Here is a 21,689-nt window from a genome sequence, read left to right as displayed (position 1 = left end):
TGAATGGGTAATAATGACTCAAGCTGGAGATGAGGCCTTGCTACGCTGGGGACTCCTCGAATTAGGAGCTGGTGATGGCGGGTAAGGATACAGGCTCTAAAGAAAAAGTTTGCCACGTTTAAACCCGCTGCTTATTAAAAACACTCCTTCCCATCGTCTGGAAGTCACTCAAGGCCCAGGCGCAGCAGGGCCGGGAACGCTTCCTCAGCAGCACCTCGCTGGCCTTAACCGGTCCAGTGGGCCAGACGTTTATGCCTTCAGCACCCTGGGAAAGCTTTCCAAAAGCAGGGAACTTGCAGTGTAGTCACACATGTCTGTCGAAGTTATAGTTGGGGGGGGGGGGGGGGGGGGGCAGGCGCAGGGGGTGTTGGTTGCAAGCCATGCTTTCTGTGTTTACCCACTGTAGCGAACACATCCAAAAGTTTACAAATGGTTGGGATGTAATGCAGCAATAGTGAGCAGGTGAAAAAAATGACGTTACAGTTATCTGAAACATGTTCTGAATAAGCATAAACCCGGCGGCAGTGCTATCCTGCACGCTCCCCGTTAAGATGTTTGTCTTTTCACACAGCAAGAGAAATCGAGCACCTGGAGGTAAGAGGTCACCTGGAAAAATTCCATGCAGACCTTTGTGCATACGTTGCCCTCCTAGCCGGTGTTTTTTTTTTTGTTTGTTTGGTTTTTTTTAAGGTCTCTCTAAGCCCCTCTGACCAGGGCCTGCCCCGAGCTCCTTACCTCTTCTGAATAGTGATCAGACGGGAGGGGAGGGTAGTCACACTGCTCGATCTTTTTACACAGGGAGTAAAGGTTCATCTTGTCCCCGTAGAACGGACTCTGCAGAGCGGCCATCTAGGAGCAAGGCAAAGAAATGCACAGGGTGTCAGGTGTCTGAATGGGCCACCTCCTGGCGCGAGAACAAGTGCGCTGCACTCGTCCTCTACGCCATTACCGTTGGCCTCCTGCCGTCCCAGCTTTTCATGTCCTTCCTTTGTCCTTGCAGGAGTCATTTGGGTTCTTGTTTTAAGTTTTGGGACGTTACGTGTATTCCAGTTTGACTACACTGACTGCGCTAGTTCACGTTTCCTAAGTTTTTCAAAGTAAATGTCTTAGTGGCCCAAAGCTGTGGTTTATCTTACGGAATCACCTCCCAGTAACTCTGCCGATAAAATAAGCAGCAACAATGTTTCAGTTTGGGTGCAATTTCCAGTAAGACAAGTGATCCCATCCCAAAGTCCTTCAAACATGTCTGAGCAAGCACCTTCCCTGTATTTCAGGTGAAGTGCTATACTTTGTCATTTATGGTGTTTCCTACCCATTCTAACAATTCAAACTCCCACCAAGTGTTGGGACAGTTGCTGTCATTCTGGTTTTGCTCAAGAATGCTGCTGGCTGATGCACAAGCTTTTTAAAAATAACCCTGATTTGCCCTTTTAGGTTTGATCTTGCTTCATGTGTGTTCTGTTCATTTTAAGTTCAAACTGCTTGAATATATGGGAGGAAAAGCCCTGTGGTGCCCGGTGGATGGCTGAAGTTATGCTACTTAAATGATGTCAATACTGCCAGATAGCAGTACAAGGAAGGAAAGGGAACTGAATTGCGGTGGAAATGCGTGAATCTGTTGAACACAAACAGAAAAAGTCTTATTTTGTGCCCTAGGCCACCATGCAGACACTTCTTGCACATGTCTTAGCACGAAAGAAAAATAAATGCCAAATGCACTGTATGCCCTTATACCACAGGGACCCGAAGAAGTCTGTCCTTGGCCAAACTTTAACTTGACGCAACAAGCTTGCTTTTGCTTGGTGTGAACATTCAAAGGGCATAAATATATTTTCTAAAACCTAAAGCATTATTGTAATTTGCTGCAGCTCAAAGTCGTTATGTAGCAGAACTTTAAACAGAATGAGCAGGCGCAGCTTCACGGCTATACAATATTGAAGGGGAGCGGCACTACCAAACACAGCCCAGGCAGCCTGACTCTAGCACACATGCAAAAGGCACCAGCCTATGTCTGAGCTTCTATGTCGTTAAGCTCTTGCCTTTTTTTATTTATTTATTGCTTTTTTTGGGGGGGGGGGGGGGGGGGGGGCTTTTGTTGTTTAATGTAGATTTTCTGTCAGTTGACATAAGTTGCTAAAACAGAAGTTTAGAAGTCCACCCTAATGCAAAGAATGCAAACAAGACATGGGGGAGATAATCTTGAGGCAACCTTTTTCTTTAACAAACCAGCATTTAGTAATGAAGGTATAAAATTATGGTTTAACAAATGCACTGCAGATAAGACAACTGAGAGAATGCTGCAGAGATGCAAAGTGTTTCAAATAGCGTTAATGGTTAGTCACTTCCTTTCCAGATGTTTCTCTCTCCCGCACCATCTTTGTCATTTATCAGATTTTAATCAGACAGCTGCCGTTCCCTAGCAACCCAATAGGTCTGAGATTGTGTGTGTGGAAAACAGGCGCTTGCAAACTGGTAACAATATGCACAGAGGAACCTTAGAGAGAAAGAGCTTGCTTAAAAACCTCAACTTACTTCGAAACATCTGCAACTACAGGGAGACTGAAAATATGAATAACACCGCATTTGGTTACTCTAGACTCAATTATACTATATTCTCTAAAGGTCATTACACTGCCATATGGTCATTACTGAGTTTTAATGTCTCAACAGACAATCTTGTCAGTCACATTATAAAGTTAAATTCACAATAACCACTTTCTTTGATACTAAAGATTTTATGTACTTTTGTGAATGTTATACAATACTGTGTGAGTTGGAGGAACTGGAACCTCTGATCTATTACCACCACATGGGCTCAGCTACAGAGTTTACAGTGAGCCTCAAGGACCTGGCCAGCTTTGTGACTTGACTCCAGTCTTATCCTTATTCATACGGCTTTCTCTCACACACACACACACACACACACACACACACACACACACACACACACACACACACACACACACACACACACACACACACACACACACACACACACACACACACACACACACACACACAGTGTGTCCCCCTTTCCCTCCCTCTCTCTCAGGCATACACAGACACACGCACCAAGCCGAGTCAGTCAATCTTCAAGTAGCTGACAGGCTGGCTGTGTTGTGGGACAGTAAATAAAACACAGTCACTGAATGACTGCCTTCAGTTTGGTTAAGATATCAGGTCACAGAGACAGCCTACTAAACTTCTGACGTTAGGGTTTTATGATGCTAGGAACTTAAACATATATGCCTTGACAGCCCAAGAACTCTCTCAGAATCACAAACGCTTCAGAAAGTAATTATATATTGGGTAAGGCTATGCTTACGCTTTCACTTACCAGAAGCTATGACCCATACTACCCACTCTGGGCTGTAATCCTCACTTCACTCCGGCTGGCCTCATTTAAGCTTTCAATCCTTCATCTGCTATAACACCACCTGAACTACACTTGGATGGGAGCTCGCTAAGGCAGGCATCTTGAAACAAGCCCTGTGTACAGTTGTGCAGTCAATGCAGTTCCACTGCAGTGCAGTACATGTGCTTTTAGGCACGTAAACACACACGCATGCACACAAAAGCAACATCATGTCAAAGACTTGCTTAGCCAGCCATGCGATTTGCCCTAAAGAATGGAAACCAAATGTTAATTGGTCTGGATTAAGGTTGCTAAGGTTGTCCAGCTCTACCGCCACTGTCATATACTCCAGAGCGAAAAGGTATCGCAGTGACCTTGCACTAATCTTGAAACAGTACAAGGTTTCAAAGCAATCGCAACATGACGGCGATCGATTTGCAACATGCACTCCCCTTTGACTGCCCACCTCAAAACACCTGTTGATAATAAAACCATCAACCCAGACCCTGTTTTGTTTGTCCAAAAAGATTCTATGTTTTTTTCCCTTCATCAAGTCAAAATGGCCTTTTCCTTATAGCTTTCGCTTTTCCTTGTTTGTAAACGTCACAACAGGAACTGCACAGAAGAAGTGAGTTTGTAAAGAGCTGTGTATCACAGGGACGTCCTGAGTTTACTAAATCCGTATGCCTATTGTGTGTAACAAGGCAAAAATAATAATAATTAAAAAAAGCACATAAAACTAGGATGACAAACTACAGTTATTCAAAGAAAGACAACAAAAGGTGGCCCAGTTTGAGTGTGTCATATATTCAATTTACAGCCTACATTTCTGGTAACTTCTCTTTTTCATTAAGCAGTGTGGAAGCGCAACTATCCAAAGGTTTAGAGCCTATGGATAGTTCAGCATAGAGTTAAGAGGTGGTAAAATGAACATCACATAACATGTACCAGCAACCAGGAACTGAAGATGTGCCAGGGAATTTCCGCAAACCTCAAGGCATTTAGAATATTCATAGTCTCTGGTGGCGCAAACGAACAGCTGGGTGTCGGTCCCACCTTTTGTTTCTGAAAGGTCACTCGCGGGGCAGCTCTGTGACAGAGAGAAGCAGCGACACTCCCCCTCTTCACTGAGCAACTGTCCGCACAGCTTCCCCTCAAAGACATCCGGATCACAGGACACGTCATGGTCTACGCGAGGACGACCTCCCCCCCAAAAAAACCATATCACGTGCTTTTTAACAGCCAATCACGAGCCACGATCTGAATTGTAATTTTTCATTCCAATTTTCAAATGCACGGTCAGGATTATCCAGGTTCGAAACAGTCTATGGACCTTTCTATTTGCACCATTTAAAACACAATACTGCATTTATTCAAAATGCTAATTAAAACCTCAGTTAAACTTTATTTTAAATATTAAAAAAAAGCTGTAATCAGCTGTCAATAAATAACCACTAAATAAAAGTTTCCAAGTATTGTAGTAGTAAAATGTACACTAAAAAAGGTACAGAGAACTTTCCCTGTGATTTATTTGTGCAGTCCTCTATCCGAACGTCAAAATCTCTAAGATTTGCTTGAAAAGTAGACTGTACGCATCTTCAATATTGTTCACGATATAAAACCGTCAGATTGTCCACCCCTATTACGATCCCTTTCTTACCTTGTAAGCCACCTATACACACTGCTCACTTCAGACTGTTTGGCTCCTGAGGTGCCAGGATAAACCCCTACGTGAGAAGGACTAGGCACAAGCACTCGCCCTGCAACAGCAGTCTGTAGGAGCACAGAGAAGGACCCTGCTTTTTCATGGAGACCATCGGGATATCCACATCTGGCCCAGGGCGCGCAGCTATAGTGCACTGATTTTAAAGGAGAGCCAGTGGACAGAGGGACATTGCAGACATCTAAACTGCGAGAGAGTCACCGCGCAAAGATAAAAAGTGGTGACACACTGGAAAGAACAATACTGCCCAGCAGAGAAAGACTGTGGAAGCTCCCCATTAAGGTAGAACGCTGTGGAAGAGAAAAAGCCAAAACAAGTGTGAAACAGCAAAGTCAGTACAAGGACGCTGTGGGGGGTGGGGGGAACGACGACGACGACGACGACGACGACAACAACAACAACAACAAAAAAAAAACTTTCCAGATGCATCCAATGCGCACACAAAAACCACACACACACACACACACACACACACACACACCGAAGGCACAGGCGCAGTAGCCGAGAACTCAATTAAAATGACAGAGAGAAAGAGCGAGAGGGAGAGAGGGAGAGGCGGCGGCGGCGAGGCGAGGCGAGCGCGTGAAGCGAGGGGGAAGTGCGCCCGGGTGTCAGAGCGAGGCAGCAAGGCAACGCGGCTTGGCATTGACAGAGGGGAGCGGCGAGGAGGGTGAGGCCCGGCCCAGCCGACAGCGGCGGCTCACCGAGCGCGCGGCTAATGTGCGCCAGGTCCGCGTGGCAGCGGCGGCTGAGCTGTTCACTCACCGGCCCTGCACCACCACAGCCGGGTTGCCCACATGGCCGGCCCACGCCGGCTGCCGGACAAGAGGGATTAGTTGTTTCTCTGGCAACTATTATAGCGAACACCATAATAAATATATCCTCAACAGGTTATTATCTAATTTATAAAACTGTTTCCTTTATTTTAATGTGTAAATTTTTTTTTAATTTACTAAGCCTGAAGAGGCAGACTCTTCTGCTGGATTACGTGTATTTAAAAAAAAGCCCAGAGGAGAGTAAAGACGGAAGCTAAAAAACTAAAAATATACTGTTGGATCTTCCTGAGGACTTCTCCTGAAGACACACTGACTGAGACAGAGTGTGTGTGCGCGCGCGCGCAAGACTGTAATAATGTTTGCGTGTACAACAGCCAGTGTGCTATCTGTGTATGGAAAAGTGTAATCCACACCCACACCCACATGTGTGCATGCACGCACAGCACGTCTGGAGAAACACAACAGTGTAGAAAAAGCCTCACTTGTGCAGATGGGAAGGACATGGATTCTTCAAGTGTACCTGTGGGTCCACACAGGAATACCGTGCAGTTTTTCTCCAACATCTGGCTGTGTTCAACTTGCCGCTGCAAAGAGCTCCCCAAGATAATTACTGTGTGTGCAATGTTCAGTAATCTAAACGTAGCCAGTGCTTGTGTGTGTGTCTGTAAGGCAAAGGGGTTGTGGGCTGGAGGATGGAGGGGGGGGGTGTAATACAAACATGTGATCTCAGCCTCTGTGCCTGTGTGTGTGTGTATGTATGTTGGTACTTTACAGTGGGAGATGCAGCAGCAGTAGCCACAGATGCAGCCAGCAAAGGGTTAAACAAGGACCACAGTATTTTCATGCATCTTCTGCTTCTGACAGATGAAAAATGTCAACTGTCCTGTTTTTATTTTGGAGTTTTTGCACTATTCATCTGGTTCATTAGTGCCTGGGCGCTCCTGGCCCTGACAGCTGCTCGCCCCGTGCTCCTGGCCCCTGAATTTTTCAGGCTAATTTGATTCGGGGCGCCCAGGCGATGGGCGAGATGATTGACTTGCTCCCTGACCCCCGTAGCCCAGCAGCCCTGCTCATTGGTATTCCAGAGCTGTCCAGCCCGCACCACGCTGGCCTGCTGTCTGTCTGCAGGGCTGCTACTGGTGGAGCGCGCACACACACGCGCGCACACACACACACGTGCGCACGCGCACACACACACACACACACACACAAAACACAAACAGAAACACAACTGGGCACATGTAAAACCACAAACAGTCATATAGTGGGGCACTGCAGGGACAGGAAACCAGCAGCACGGCCCCTGCCGCTGCCTGCTGCTTCCGGGGTGAAGTCAGCATCCCTCTGCCCATGTAAAGGTCTCAGGCAGGATTAAAGAGAGTGGACCCTTAATTAATATTGATCCTGCTCTTTTCTGTGCCTCATGCGCCGCGTGTCAATTAAAAAGTGAACGAGGGCTCCGCGCGCCGTCACTCTCGGCAGCGGTGTCTGACGCTACGCGGCAATAATTCAAACGGGAAAAGCAGCCATCGTTATTTCAGCTGAACGAGCTCCTTCTTCCTCGTCGTCTTCTGTCTTTTCCCTGCAGTCGCACTTTAATGATATATTAATAAAAAGGGAGCGCACACAGAGGCGCTGGGAACCGAATCAAAAACGCATCCCCTAAAGAAGCCCCTATCTGATGACAGAAAGGAAGCGCGAGCTGGCTGGGACGACAGGCGGGCGCGCGCGCTCGCCCGCCCGCGCACTCCGGCCCCGCATTCTCCCGCGAAACCAAAAGGGGAAACGCCTTCTCCTGCTTTGTAGCGCTAACAAGACAAATTACGGGAAGAAAGGTTCGCCGACGCTTTTGTGTTTGTGTGTTTGTCGGGGAGGAGAAGCCAAAAAAAGAAGGGGAAACAAGTGAAAAGGATGGCACGTTTCGAGGTTTTATGCTTCATTAGGGAAACAATAGCTAGACAGCTTATCAGAATTCAGAATGTTAAGAGCTTCGCCAAGCTGGGAGCATTCTGATCCACTTCACTCTCCGAGCGCCTTTAAACAATTCAGTACACACGTCGAGTCAAATCAATTCGCTAAACTACCAAATTAAAACGGGGGAGCACGCCACTGATTGGAAGCGCATTCACGAAGAATGCCCCCCCCCCCCTTATATTACCGTTTGGGTAAGCTTGAGCCATAAGCAATTCACAGGGCGAAAATACAGTCTCAAAAGTGCTGCGTTTCAAAGGGGCCCACGGTGCATGCACCAAGCGCGTCATTGTAATGAATGACAGCGGTATTAATAGCAGCAGACTAGTTGGGCTTCCTCTAACTTGTCATCTCTTCAAATAATGTCAAGTAGCCAGCTCAGCTGTCAGATTCGGCTCGAATAAAGTATTCACTCGCTTTCACGCAAAACTTTTTTTTTTCTTCCACATGCCATGTTCAAGAAGGAAGAAGTTTTTTTTCCCCCTGTACATCTCCATACCAAATCCTACACTTTAAAGCGGCAAAAAGTTTAATTAGAAACACTAAGGTTCAAAGGTTTCCAGCTCGCTCGTGCGGTTCCTGTCCTCGCAGGAACCTTGATGGCTGTCAATGTGATTTTGTTGACATCTCAATAGCCTCTCTGATGTCTGCTTTCTTGGTGAGTTTCCCCCCACTCCAGGGGGAACAAGCTGTCCCAACAGACTGGGGGGAGGATCATATCCGCATTTGTTTGGGCAGTTTTCCAACCTGAAAGGCAAGTGTAGTCACCAACTCCTCCATTCTTATGCAGGTGTCACAGTGGGTTTATGATATGGTCTTTTGTATTTGTACTAAAGGGCTGTTAGCTTTACGACCGAATTTATCCAGATATCAGTACCTATAACACAGGTGAAGACAAACTAATCTCCTATGCATCTCTGAACAGAAATGTTGTTTACACTTGTTAATTTAATTCCTTGATGATTTAGAAAAGTAAATATCTAATTAAGTGAATATATGATTACACCATTTTTAGGGATTTCATTACTGAAAATTCCATTACTTCGCAAACTTGGAACATAAATGAAAATAGGAAAAACAAAGTTTATTTGATTACTAAATGCTGAGGTAACAAAACGTGTATTATTTGACAGGAATGAACGCGTACCCTAGCCAGGTCATAAAGAAGCAGCAGTCGTCCCCAGTTATGTCTGACTTTCAATGATCAAGGTCTGACCAGCGAGACTTGGCTGGAGGCTGGAGATGTGACAGTGCAGATCTTGATTTATGTTAATATGGATTCCAAACAAGCTCAACGTTACAGGTTTACTGGTTTAATAGTGCTTCAGAAGGCCAGGCCGGACCACGGGAGCACGGATACTGCAATACGAACGCTGTCTGTGCTTAACAGAGTCTGGAGGCAGGAAGTAGAAGGCACGGATGGGACCATCTGGTTAGCCTGAGATGACCCTTTTATTTCAGGCGTCATAAAACCCAACACCAAAAAGTCAAGTGTGGACTCCCGTGGTGATGAGGGAGGGAGGGAGGGAGGATGATGTTAGGTGCTACATCATTGGCTAGGTTTAGGGTGAAATAGGAATACAAGATGTGTTGTGTGTGGGAACATGCTGAAACGTCCTTCCTCTACAATGAACGACAGTCCAGAACTAAAGACGGGTTAAAAAGATACGTTCAATACCAGCTGCGCTGTCGTCAAGGACTTGCTCACTAGCTTTTGTTGCAAATACCGGCATTCACCCCCCCATTCCCCCAACCACTATTATGATGAAAAGAAATGGAGTCTACAATCAGCTAGCCACAAGATTAGTTATTGGCCATTTAGGAATTATGCTGAATGCTCAGCATTAACTAAGAACTAAATGGAAATCTGGAGGTGAGAAAGAGGCCTGTAAATTCAGCTGCTGAAAAGCGTGTAAGAGTAAACATATCTGTCCACAGACATCAGCCGCTTTGATTCCTTCAGCACCTCTGACTACCAGCCGCCTGCGCTCCCAAGAACCAGGCGCTTCCTCCACACTGAGGCCAGGTGTCAATAATGGAAATGGCGTGCGGTGCGGGACTGAGACTCCGGCGTTATTGACCGAGGAGGAGCGGAGAGCGCGCACGCCCCACCTGCCATGAGGGGCAGCTGGGAGTCGGCCCCTGCCCCTACCCACCCCCATGCTCGCATCCCAAGGGCTGTGCAGTCGGGTGAGTAAAGGAGCTCCGGAGGAGGGGCTACATCAAACAGGATGAAAGATGCAGATGCAGGGACAATGCCCAGGTATTGATGAGTTTAAGCCAAGGCCTCGTGACCTCACCCACTGCAGACCGGCTGAAATATTTGCGCATTCAGAAGGCCCGATTATGTGCATATATGTAGACCCTTCACACAAAAGAGATCAGTGGTAGCTGGCGTAAGTCTGCAGAATCAGAGGTGCATGCTGCTTGCATATGCCGAGCCTAATGAAGCGCCTGGTTATTAACACCTAATAAGCAATAGCATGCATGTATAAAAACAGGCATGAGAACACAGAAACACGGACATCCCCAGCTGTGTGCGTCTGCGCCACCTCACAAGCGCCGAGTGCAAATACTCTGCCTGCCTCCGGAGCCATTCCTCAGCGCCGTGCTCACCAACGACAGGGGGCGCCAACCGCCAGACCTGTCACTCAAGTGCATGTCAACTCATTGCCTCCCAGCATCTCCCTCCACCCCCCACCTAGGTCATGTGACCTACCAGGGGCTGGGCGCCGGTGTTTCTGTGGGACGACGGGCACGGCATGTCCAGGGCCAGGTGCCGGGCCCTGGTGCTGACAGAAGCTTAAGAGATCACAGCCGCTGCACACCCCCTCCCACCCCCACACCCAGCCCGCACTCTGGTGACCTGCGGCCGCTGCCAAGCGGGGCACACCGCCGGGCCTGGTGCATTGTGGGAGACTAATTAGTGGCACGAAGCATGGTCTCCAAGCAGCGGTGAACTCAGATGGCTGTTTTTCAGCCCCAGGCACTTTGGGAGGTGCAGCTACTGGTGAGCGCCCCAGCAAGAAAAAGAAGATTTCGGGGGGGGGGGGAACACTCAGGGGGATTGAGGGAAAGAATGGGTGCCGGACTAATAATGTGTCTATTTCTACTCTGCAAGTGTGTGTGTGGATCACAAATATTTGATAGCATACATGTACATGGAGATTTGCATGAAGGTGAGGATTGTGCCATTTCTAAATGTGTTACTTCCCATACCAGTTTGCCTCAATCATCTGGTCCAGGCCAGAAATCCAGGCCAAAACTCACTCACACACACACACACACACACACACACACACACACACACACACACACACACACACACACACACACACACACACACACACACACACACACACACACACACACCTTCCCAAGGACAGTGCAAGCAAGGACAGTGCCAGGTTTCACCAGCCTTAACAGTGTATAACAACACAGAACCCCGATGCAGTTGGTTGCAGTGGTCCAACACTAGTAAGGGTAGGAGGAGGCAGCTTGTCAAGCAGCTCCTCTCGGGACGCAGCCTCCGCAGGAGTGTGGGCCGAGGGTACAGCAGGCGCTCCATCCCTGGAGCTGCGTGTGCCTTTCGGCCGGACGCCTGAGCGCGCTGCGCCACAGAGGCTTAATCAAAGCAGGCCGTATCGCTTTCAGAAGTAAGTTGTGCGAGTTATGGAAAACACCTGTGAATGTCATTCAAAATTCCTTGCTGATGCCAAAACGCACTGCAGGCTTCCTTTGCGGGGAGCATATACCTCGTCAAGTACAAAACTACGCTGCAATCTGCACGGCGGCGGGGTGGATGAGGCTGCGAGGAGGGCTGCGTCGAGCACCAGCGGGGTGCTCAGGAGGGGTTTGGTGTTTGGGATTCGGGCAGCCAGGGAGGAGCGGCTTTCCATACGTTACCTCGTAGAGCAGACAGCCTAGCGACCAGATGTCAGATTTGAAGTTATATCCGTTTTCGTGTATCCTCTCGGGAGACATGTAATAAGGGGTGCCCACTGTATCAGAAAAAAAGAGGGGGGGGGGGGAGGAGAAAAAAAACAAGTTAGAGGCATGTCTGGTTTGCTCTGCGAGGCGTTGTGGAGGCCGGAGGTTCACCCATGGATGCTTCATTGACGGGGGGCTTCAGATTGAGGCGAAGGGGCCTCGGATGGCTCGAAAGCAGGCAGAGGCTGCGCGAGCTAAAGGGATCCACACGCAGCGATGCATGCGTGCAGTCAGGAGGGGCAGAAACTCACTTAGGGCAGCATATGTGGAGGAAAGTGGGGGGGGGGTTGGGGGTGAGGACAGGGTGTGCTCATTAAAGCTCACCGAGGGAAAAATGATTTAGAGCATCTGAACTTCCAAGCTCCAAGTGACTAACGGAAAAGTTACACTGTAGAACGTTAACCAGTTCTAAAAGGGAGAAATTGTTCTTCCGTTCCTGTTCACGCGTCCAAACGGGTTCTTTAGCTGACGTCCTGGAAGGGAAACCTTCTCATGGGGCAATCTGCTTTCCACACAGGCTTGCAATTTGAAATATGTTTATTCTTTCCTTATGTACAGTAAGGGCACTGAGAGGTCTTTGCTCTTTTCCAGGGAGTCGTGTTGCAGACGCACATACAGCGCCCTGCTCAAGGACGTATGAACCTTGAACCCTTCTGGAGCAGGCCACCATGCGGGAACCAGGGGACCGGGGCAGGAACCTGGTTTGAGGCCCTGACCCACTGAGCTCTGCTGTAATGCGTCATGACAGGCAGTCGGGGTGTGTATGTGGATAGAAAAAAGAAGGCAGGCAAATAGACTCCTCAATGCAGTGTATTAGCACTACAGCATTGATTTATGTTACTGCTAATACATCATTAATATTCTGTGTTAGTCACTCAAAACACTGAAATGCCATATATTTTGTGTGTGTGTGTGTGTGTGTGTATATGCAAGCATAAAAACCAACTTCAGTGAAGCTATTAACATAAAACGTGCTTTAGAGTTTTTTTTATTTGTTGACTTGTAAGATGAAAATAGTGAATCACGTGCGTCACATATAAGTAGGTGGTTGAGTGAACGTGTGTGTGCGTGTGTGCACGCGTGCGTGCGCGAGTGCACGTCTATACGCTACACAGCATGGGGAGTCAGCATATGCTTGGAGATATGTAAAATCTGGTCATTCGTCTCGCATTATGAAAACACTGGTATGAGTCAAAGCAGAAGTCAGAAAAGGGAAAGAAAACCTAAACTTTATTTAGTTCTTTTTTTCAAGCCAATTTCAAATTGGCTTTGATACATGACAAAAAAAAAAAAAAAAAAAAAAAAAAAAAAAAACACCTAAAAGTGCAGCGGCAGCCATGCCAACCTCCCCGGCTTGGCCTTGCCCGCTTTGCTATCTCGCTTACACATTTCCATAGGAAGGTGCAGGTCACGCTGTGGGCCGCTGTGCACGGCCCGGCCGAGCCGCCGGTGCTGCTTCACCCTTTGCACATGGCGGCTCACCCTGCACGCTGCCTACATTTGCACTCATTTGACTCTTATCTTTTCATTTTCTGGCTTTGGCTTTTCGGTCCAGCTTGGACCACAGCTCAGCATCGTAACTGATCTCCCACGCTGGAGCCAAACAGCCAATCAAGCCGTGCTGACGGCGGATGGATGGGAGGGCAGTTTTGGCGAGATGTTACGAGGCCGCGCTGTAGTAGCCCGGGTGCCGAGGGGCAATGGATCTCTCGGACCACGACCCGGCGAGGGACAGCCACTAATTGACTGTGACTAATACCCGTCAGGTGGCAGAGCCGGGCTGTCGGAGTCCCCCACGGCGCTCTCCAAAACCCAGCCCCAGCTCCCTGCCGCACTGCCACGGCGGCGAACGACTGAGGGACGGTGAGTCGCGGAAGACCGGAAGAAAAAAAAAAAGAGAGACAGAAAACCATCAGAGGAAGGAAAACGCTGTGACAAATGCTCGCAGTTTACGAAAGTTTAGCCCCGTCACAGGCACCTCAGATCTGACAGAACACGAGGGGGTCTCAAGAAGAGCCGCGCAAAGGGTCCGACAGCAGATGACGTCGAGACAGTGAAGTGACGAGACAGCAGCGGGAAAAGTACCCGGTTCCTCTCGGTGCGGTGTCCTACCGGTCAGCTCGCAGTCCAGACAGCCACCAAAGAAAAGGGGCACTCGCACAATTAAAATCTGAAAGGCGTTTATGTAATTTCACCTGACAGTGCGCCTAACATTACTCAGTTTAAGATAAGTCAGAGCACAGATCTATACTAGGTCTTTAAGCTTACCGCATAATAACTGGTGTACACTATGATTCCAAATATAGCAATTATGATCCATCATCTCTCTATTATGACCGAGATCTTTTAACTGGCACCGACATCTTTTAACACTCACTTCAGCTAATGCATGGGTCTCCTGGCACTGTTTGAACTACATCCCCCAGCATCCATTGGAACCATCCATTAAAAATTATGTTAATTTCAAGAAAGCTGGGCAACACAGTGAGAGCATTCCAGCAGCACACCAAATTAAGAGCATGTCATTTAATCATGCAAATAAATCGAAATACACGTTAGAATTGACTTTCATTATTGTGTATTGTTATACAATTAGTATACTTTCTTTGTGTAGCGAGCAAAGTATTTTTTTCTGAGGGGGCGGATGATGTAAAGGCAAATTCTCTACAGTACAGATCTAAGAAAAGCTGTGAGCTTGATTTATGAATTTAAAAAAAAACCAAGGAGGAACAAAATAAACCTCTCCTAATGTAATGCCAGCACCTCTGCACATGATGCATTTAAACCTGTTGTTTATGTTTTCTGACTCGATAAACCCAGAAAGGCACTCTCAGGTGCCGTGCCTGTGAGTGAGGAGTTAAAATGTCATTAACGTGGCTCTCATTTCCACTGTTAATTACAAAAAGCATGCGCTTCCCTTTCGCTCCATCTTTTTATTTCTTCTTCCTTTTTCACCTCATTCATTGTTATTCATCAACCCCCCCCCCCCCCCCAAAAAAAAAAACACTGTAAAGGGGAAGAAGCCTGTGGCAGAAAATGCACAGAAAGAGAGCGCTTTTTTTCTCCCCCGCTATCTTTCGCTCCCCCTCTATGGCTTTGTTTGTATCTGTGGGCTGCAGAGTTAAAAGGCTATGGCTTGGCTTCTGAGGGGAAGAATTGACAGGCGCGGAGCGGCGCTTCCTGGACCTCCATCCAGTGCGCGTCCCAGTGTTCTACCACGGTGGTTTGTCTCATTACAGCCCAAACTGTCAAGCCACAATCCCTCCTCCAGCACTACACTCCCCTCCCACCCCCCAACTAGCACCACCCGCAACCACCCCCATGCAGTGAGTGAGAGAGAGAGAGAGAGAGAGAGAGAGAGAGAGAGAGAGAGAGAGAGAGAGCGAGCGAGCGAGCTGGAGCACGAGTGGGGGACTTTAGTGTACCCACCCAGAGGGGGAGACAGACCTGGGTCTCCATGCCCCTGGGTGAGTTTAACCTGCCATGAGACGCTCATGAATTTCATGCTCTGCTGTAGCTCAGCCTGTGCACAGAGAGCCTGGTGTGACTCTCAAAGGCAGGAGAGTCCTGTGGAGAGATCACACGTACACAAAACACACTGTTAACTAAAAACGGCAGCAATCAAGCCATTCGAAAACGCCCCTCAATCCCAAGTTAGATCGGGACTAACTTGCTTACAGATGCTTACGATGCACCCCAAGGGAGACGCAATGCACTATTTGTAACATCTGCAGGTCAAAAAGAAACCTGTTTGGGAACATGTCCGTAGGAAAATGATCCGCACAGGAAGTGTCTCCCAGGTCTCTTGCCCCACCCCCCTCCACCGGCGGGGCCTCGGGTGTCATTAGGACACTATTACAGGCAATCCTCATCAAGCCCTGCATGGGGAGCACTAACATCCGGAGCCAAAACCAAATTAGGCTGACTGACTAGGAATGTCCCTGGTCTGATCTGTAGAGGGCGCTGTGGACTCAGCTTTTTCGTCACAAATGTCACACGAGTTCCCCGGGTCTGGTTTCCGTTGTGCGCCGTGCTGGATATCCATGAACCAAACACATGCTCAGTGGAGCCATACGAGAGAAATGGGAATATTCCAATCAACAGCTTGATGTGATCAAGTCCTTCAGATATTACCAGAACGCATGCCCCAAATTCGTCTCAATACGAAAGCTGATAAAACACAGTGAGCAGCTCTCAGTTGTGTAGTTTTGTTTTCCGCAAAGCATAGAAAGTTTCTCAGGTATAATACGTGATCAAAAATGCGGCAAAAAATGGAAAAATCCAAATCAAACAATAAAAAGTATAACCTGCCCTTGCTGTATAGCTTCCTCACCCATATGCTCCCCCTTTGAAGAAAGGGAGCTGACTGTAAACTGCTGGTAATTGCGTTTGAACCAACAGGTAGCGTGTGAATCAGCCGCTGCTAAAGGTGAACCGCTGGCAGGGCTGTAACTGTGGTGCAGGCCTGGAGTCTCCTCCCAAGGTTGGCCCATTTTAATGGGACATGGAGGCTGTGATGACGGTGTCGGCCCATGGCCGTGGAGTGCCCCGGAGTCGGCCCGGTCTCCCTTTGTCCTTTCTTTCCTCGCCGTGTCGGAATTGTTGCCGGTGGAGAGGGGTCGCAGGGTCAAGGCAACAGGAAAGCTCTAACTGCTCAGTGAAATGGATCCAGAGGGCAGTGGGTCTTGCTCCTGACTGGCCCCTGGGGCCCAGCGGGGAGGCTCTGCTTTATAACAGACACATGGCTCCCCTGGCAGCGTGGCCTAATGAAACACATCCCGTTCCTCTGGGGTGATTAAAGAGTCTTTCCGCCCCAGTCTGGTCCCTCAGTTTTGGGGGCGGGAAAGTGGGGAAGGCCGGGAGGGAGCGGGTGAGGAAGGGCGCTTACCCAGAGAGTGTGCGGCCGTGGTTTTGGAGCTGAAGAAGCGACCCAGGCCCAGGTCACCCAGTTTCACCACGCCGGCAGCCGTGATGAAGACGTTGGCCGGCTTGATGTCTTTAAAGAGAGCATAAACACGGAGTAGAAACTTGTCAGACTGGCACGAACATGAGTGAGAGGGAGGGAAGAGAAAAAAGAAGACAGACAACAGGCGAAAAGCGAAATGTTCCGAAGAGACTTGGAAAAAAAAAAATGCACGAGCTCAACAAAAGGAGAGAAAACATCCGAAAATGAAGGCAAAGCGGCAGGAAGTACATATAAATCACCTTTAGGAGACTAGGAGACCAATGTTAGACATCTCATTTTAAGGGCAGGGTGTGTGTGTCTCACTTTATCAGAACCATGTGCTTCTAGACACACTGTACCCGCTCCAAGTTTAACACCTCAAGACATGAGGCTTTGCTGGCAATAACAAACACACAGACATATGTTTACAAGCCAAGGTGTGATCTGGGGAATCACATGTGAATTGAACGGCTCAGGTGTGAAATGGTTCTATGTATGAGTGGCGAGCGACAGAGCTGCGGGGCAGGGGCAGTACAGAGCTGTGGGGCAGGGGCAGTACAGAGCTGCGGGGCAGGGGCAGTACAGAGCTGCGGGGCAGGGGCAGTACAGAGCTGCGGGGCAGGGGCAGTACAGAGCTGCGGGGCAGGGGCAGTACAGAGCTGCGGGGCAGGGGCAGTACAGAGCTGGGTGGGGGCTGGTGGTACCGGTTAACTTTAGCCTTGGTGGAATGCTGGAGACAGAGCTTCCAAGCACACAAGAAACCGTTTTAACGGCATTTAAATTAACCTCTCCAACCCTAGCCTTATTATTTACGTAATCATCTTAAAGCCTATCATTCCGTAACCACTATGAATAATTCAGTTACGCTGAGCTATGTTCAGCTGTACAAGCTAATATGAAAGAAGTGTTTTAACAAGCACGAGTGAGGAGATCAATGGCAGACCAGACCCAGTGGTGGAGCTTGCGTAAGGGGTGAGGGATGCAAGCAGAAAAAAAAGAACATACAGTAGCAAGACTGAGCTGTGTGCATGCCCCAGCACATACTGAGTTCATATGCTAGAGGTCACCAAAGGTGTGTGTGTGGGTGTGTGTGTGTGTGTGTGTGTGTGTGTGTCTACCTCTATGCATGACACGCCGAGAGTGCATGTGCTCCAGTGCGCTGCACAGCTGGACGAAGTACTTCCACACGGTCTTCTCAGGGATCAGCCTCCTCTGCTTCTTAAAATGCTGGGGAGAGGGGAAGAGAGAGAGAGAGAGAGCGAGAGCACAGGCCTTTAGTCTCACCACACCCCCAGTGCTGGCCTTTAGCACACAGGACCTTCATCCATGGGAACAATTACCCAAACCTCCTCCTCAGAGAACATCCCCAACTTGAACATCCGCGGCCTCCCGACTAGCAGCAGGACCCAAATCATTCGGCAAATATATGCTGTGAATGGTGGCACATTACCATGAGCAGGAGTGAAAAGGTTAAGCAATGTAACCACCCCCCCGAAATGGGGAACTTCCTTAAGTACCCCTCTCTGTCAATGGGCAGGTTCTCGCAGCACACCCTTTGGATTTTGCACATGGTTTACCTAACCAGTTTACCACTACAGCTTTGTGACCCAACTTGACCTCTCAGCGCGCACTGGTTATCAACTTAATTAAGCTGTAATATCCTTCCTCATGGGTCTGATTCCACTACAAAGGGAGGAAAAAAAACCACCTTTATTTTAACTTGTGAGCAGCAAACCGAACCGACAGATCTTTCAGAACTCCACTTTCGAATGTTAAAAATCTCCCAAACGTTAACATGGATTGTGGTGGGCCCCGGATTGCGGCGGGCCCCGGATTGCGGCGGGTGCGCTGCACAGCATCATTAGCACAGACGTTAAGAGAGCCGGCGAGCTTTTAGCACCACTGCGCTCTTCAGCTGCTATAGAGGTAGGTGCAGGTTTGGCCATGAACCCAGCTTCAAAGCCACAATTAATTCAATGTAACGCAATTAAGGCGAAATGACGCTAATTTAACCAAAACAACTCGGTAATTACCTGACCTTCTGTCTGCCAACTGAAGAACCGAGCCACCAGCAGTGAGGTGAGCCTGCTCGTCAGTGCGGGTGAATGAGCTGGAAATAAAAACCTACATATAGACATGCGTGCATGTATGGAGCGGCGTGCGGGTTATTTAAGGGCGGTCTGTTATTCCACTGCGCAAACGCTTGTTTTCGTCTGAATGATCGGCGCGGCCGCGAGCGTGCCGTCTCGAGCCCAGGAAACCTTGGCCCGCGTCCAAACAAAGCCGGTGGATCTATTCTTCCATAGCCCTTCTATTTGCATATCAGAGGGCCGTTTGATGTCAATGGGGGAGCGCGGCAGCCCCCCCACCCCATGCCTTTAAAAAGCAAACACGGCACATGCAATATTCTGTAAGTGCATGCAAATGAAGGGGCCATTTGATTTCATTTGAATTGGAAGATGGACAGAGAAAGAGGGGAAAGAGGAAATAGGGGGAGAAAAAAAATATCAAAAAGAATAAAAAATGGTAAATTCATGCATTTGGAGCTTCTGTTTTACATATGGCACACTGTTCAGTCATATTTATTTCACAGTGCTGAGGGGATTAGCCATGATGTGCACGTTGGGAGTGACATTATTTAATAAATAAAAAAATAACACTAATTAAAAGGAGTGCGGAGCGAGACCGGGATACGAATAGGTGGAGAGAGACAGGCCCGAAAATGAGTGAGTGAGCGAGAGACCGAGAAAGAGGGAGTTAGAGTGATAGAGAGGAAGAGAGAGAGAGACAGGGGAAGAGAGAAGGAAAGAGAAGGAGAGAGAGAGAGAGAGAGAGAGAGAGAGAGAGAGAGAGAGAAGGGCAGACTAAGCAAACGGAGAGAGTGAGAAAGAAAAAGACAGACAGAGAGAGAGTTTGAGAGTTCGGTGAGCATCACATGCGGTGGGAATATGTGTCTGAAAGCAGAAGTCTATGTTATGATGCCTCTTAGAGTATGCCATGCTGAGACCCTCGTAATAGCAATCCTCCCTGTCCTCATTTAGCGGCTGCCGACTCTCCCCTGCAGCTCAGGGAAGCCTTGCCCGGGGAGCTCGTTTGCACCGTGCAGTGTTGTGAGCAGGATCGGACGGGTTGGGAAGGGCGCCTTTTGCATGCAGGCCAGTAATTTGGAAGCACGGGGCTGAGAGTGTCGAGTTGTGGGCTTGTCACGAGTGCAGGAGAGGAGTGCAGAGGGAGGAGAGGGGACGTGTAAAGCTGCACTTACAAAAGAGCTCAGTGCCTGCACAGAGTCGCAGAAGCAGCGGCTGCCGCAAGATCAGAAGTGCTGCCTGTTTACGGGACCATCAAAACTTTAGTTACTTTTATGGTCAATCAAAAAAAAAAGTCCTAGTCATGTGTACAGTACTAGTATGATAAGTGGATGATCAGCAATGGGACAGTAAGAAAATTACATAACCCAGAAAGCCCAAGTTGTGAAATCAATCATGAAGTCTTTTCAATAATACAATTAGATTGGACATGCATGGACAGCTAACACAGGAGAAGACATGAGCCATGACCAGGCCTGAGGAGCACACCTAACACTGCCCGCCAAACACTCGGCTCTACCTGCCCACCTAACACTCGGCTCCTTTAGCACACCTACCCAGGTGGGATGTTTTGCTGAGCGTTTCCGGAACGTGCTTATTCAGTGTGCCACCGCCCCCCGAGCAGCCGCTGCGCACAGCATGAGAGAGCGCGGGTAAGAATGCTGACATGGTGCCAGACTCCCATACCTTTATCATACGTGAGAGGTCCCCGGCGTCCGCCAGCTCCAGGACTATGTTTAGCTCATTCTCTTCGATGAATGACGCATGGTATTTAATTACATTGGGGTGGTTCAATTGCTGTGGAGACAGGGGAGGGGTGGGGGGAGAAGCAAGGGATCAGTAACTGTTAAATATTCAATAGACTCTGTGGGTCAAGCCGAGCTTTCTAAAGTCAAGACAGCAGAAACAAAAGGCAGATGCTAGTACGGATGTAAACATGGCGCTGTCACCCAGCCGGGCGACCGGCGGCGCCTTCAAAGCCAGAGCGGCTCAAATGGAATTCATCTGCGTCGAGGCCCGCAGCAGGGCCCCGCACCCGGAACGAGAGGCAAAAACGAAAAACGACAAACAGTTGCTCATGTAATATGCAGGAGTGCCTCGCTCCATCTAACTAAAGCCAACCAAGGAGGGATGGGTGGCGGGGGGTTCAGAGTCGGCACGCTTCGCCTCGCCTCGGCCTGCGACAGCGTACCGAGCCGTGCGGCATTTCAATTAATTAATTAAATAAATAAATACCCAAATATTCCCTGTCTGAAGCAAACATGACGGGCCGGGCAGCAGCAGTGCGTGCCATAATCCCCCTCCCCTGCCACCTTGGTCAATAAGCGGAAGGATCTGACATGGTAAACAACAACAAAGACGACAGCGACAGGCAGGAGTCAAAAAAGGAAAAAGAAAGAGAAAAAGAGAGAAAGAACAAAAGTATATGACTGGAAGCCAGGAAAGAGAGACCCCCCCCCCCCCACCACCACCCCAACCAATCCAGGGCCATGAGCGGGGGCGGGGGCGGGCAACCAGGTCCCGGCGATGTGCTGTGTGACAAGGTAGAGGGGCTTATTAAAGAAGCGTTCATGCTCCGAGCTGATATTGGTGAGCACACGTTTCCGTCGCCGCCCCCTTAGATGCATTTCTGGATCATACAGCCGGTGCAGTTGGTGCAGTCGGCACTGGCGGCCTTCTCCACTCCGCTTCCTGCTTCCCGACCCCAATCTGCAGCTGGTGGGGGCGTGTCCAACTTGACCACGCCGCCACACTAACGGCGCCATCATCTCGTGTGATCAGCCAGATTAAGGTGATACGATTCAACCGTACTAGACTAGATCTCCAAAAGATCCTTTGCAGG

The 21,689-nt window shown here is 48.8% G+C and overlaps 1 protein-coding gene across 1 annotated transcript in view; it reads right to left on the bottom strand.

Moving 5' to 3' along the window:
- Positions 1-21,689, bottom strand: part of nek7 (NIMA-related kinase 7) — a 48,399-nt gene that overhangs the window by 1,350 nt on the left and 25,360 nt on the right. Inside the window, exons 5-9 of the mRNA XM_027028862.3 lie at positions 20,534-20,644; positions 17,879-17,987; positions 16,704-16,811; positions 11,732-11,826; positions 736-849 (exon numbers count right to left, since the gene is read on the bottom strand). Of these exons, the coding sequence (XP_026884663.1) occupies positions 736-849; positions 11,732-11,826; positions 16,704-16,811; positions 17,879-17,987; positions 20,534-20,644 (537 nt within the window). The remainder of the gene's footprint in view (positions 1-735; positions 850-11,731; positions 11,827-16,703; positions 16,812-17,878; positions 17,988-20,533; positions 20,645-21,689) is intronic.

This window comes from Electrophorus electricus, chromosome 26 (assembly GCF_041902795.1).
Source record: "Electrophorus electricus isolate QZ-2024a chromosome 26, ASM4190279v1, whole genome shotgun sequence".
NCBI lineage: Eukaryota > Metazoa > Chordata > Actinopteri > Gymnotiformes > Gymnotidae > Electrophorus > Electrophorus electricus.
The sequence above is the reverse complement of the archived record's forward strand: the minus strand, read 5'-3'. Positions and strand labels throughout refer to the sequence as shown.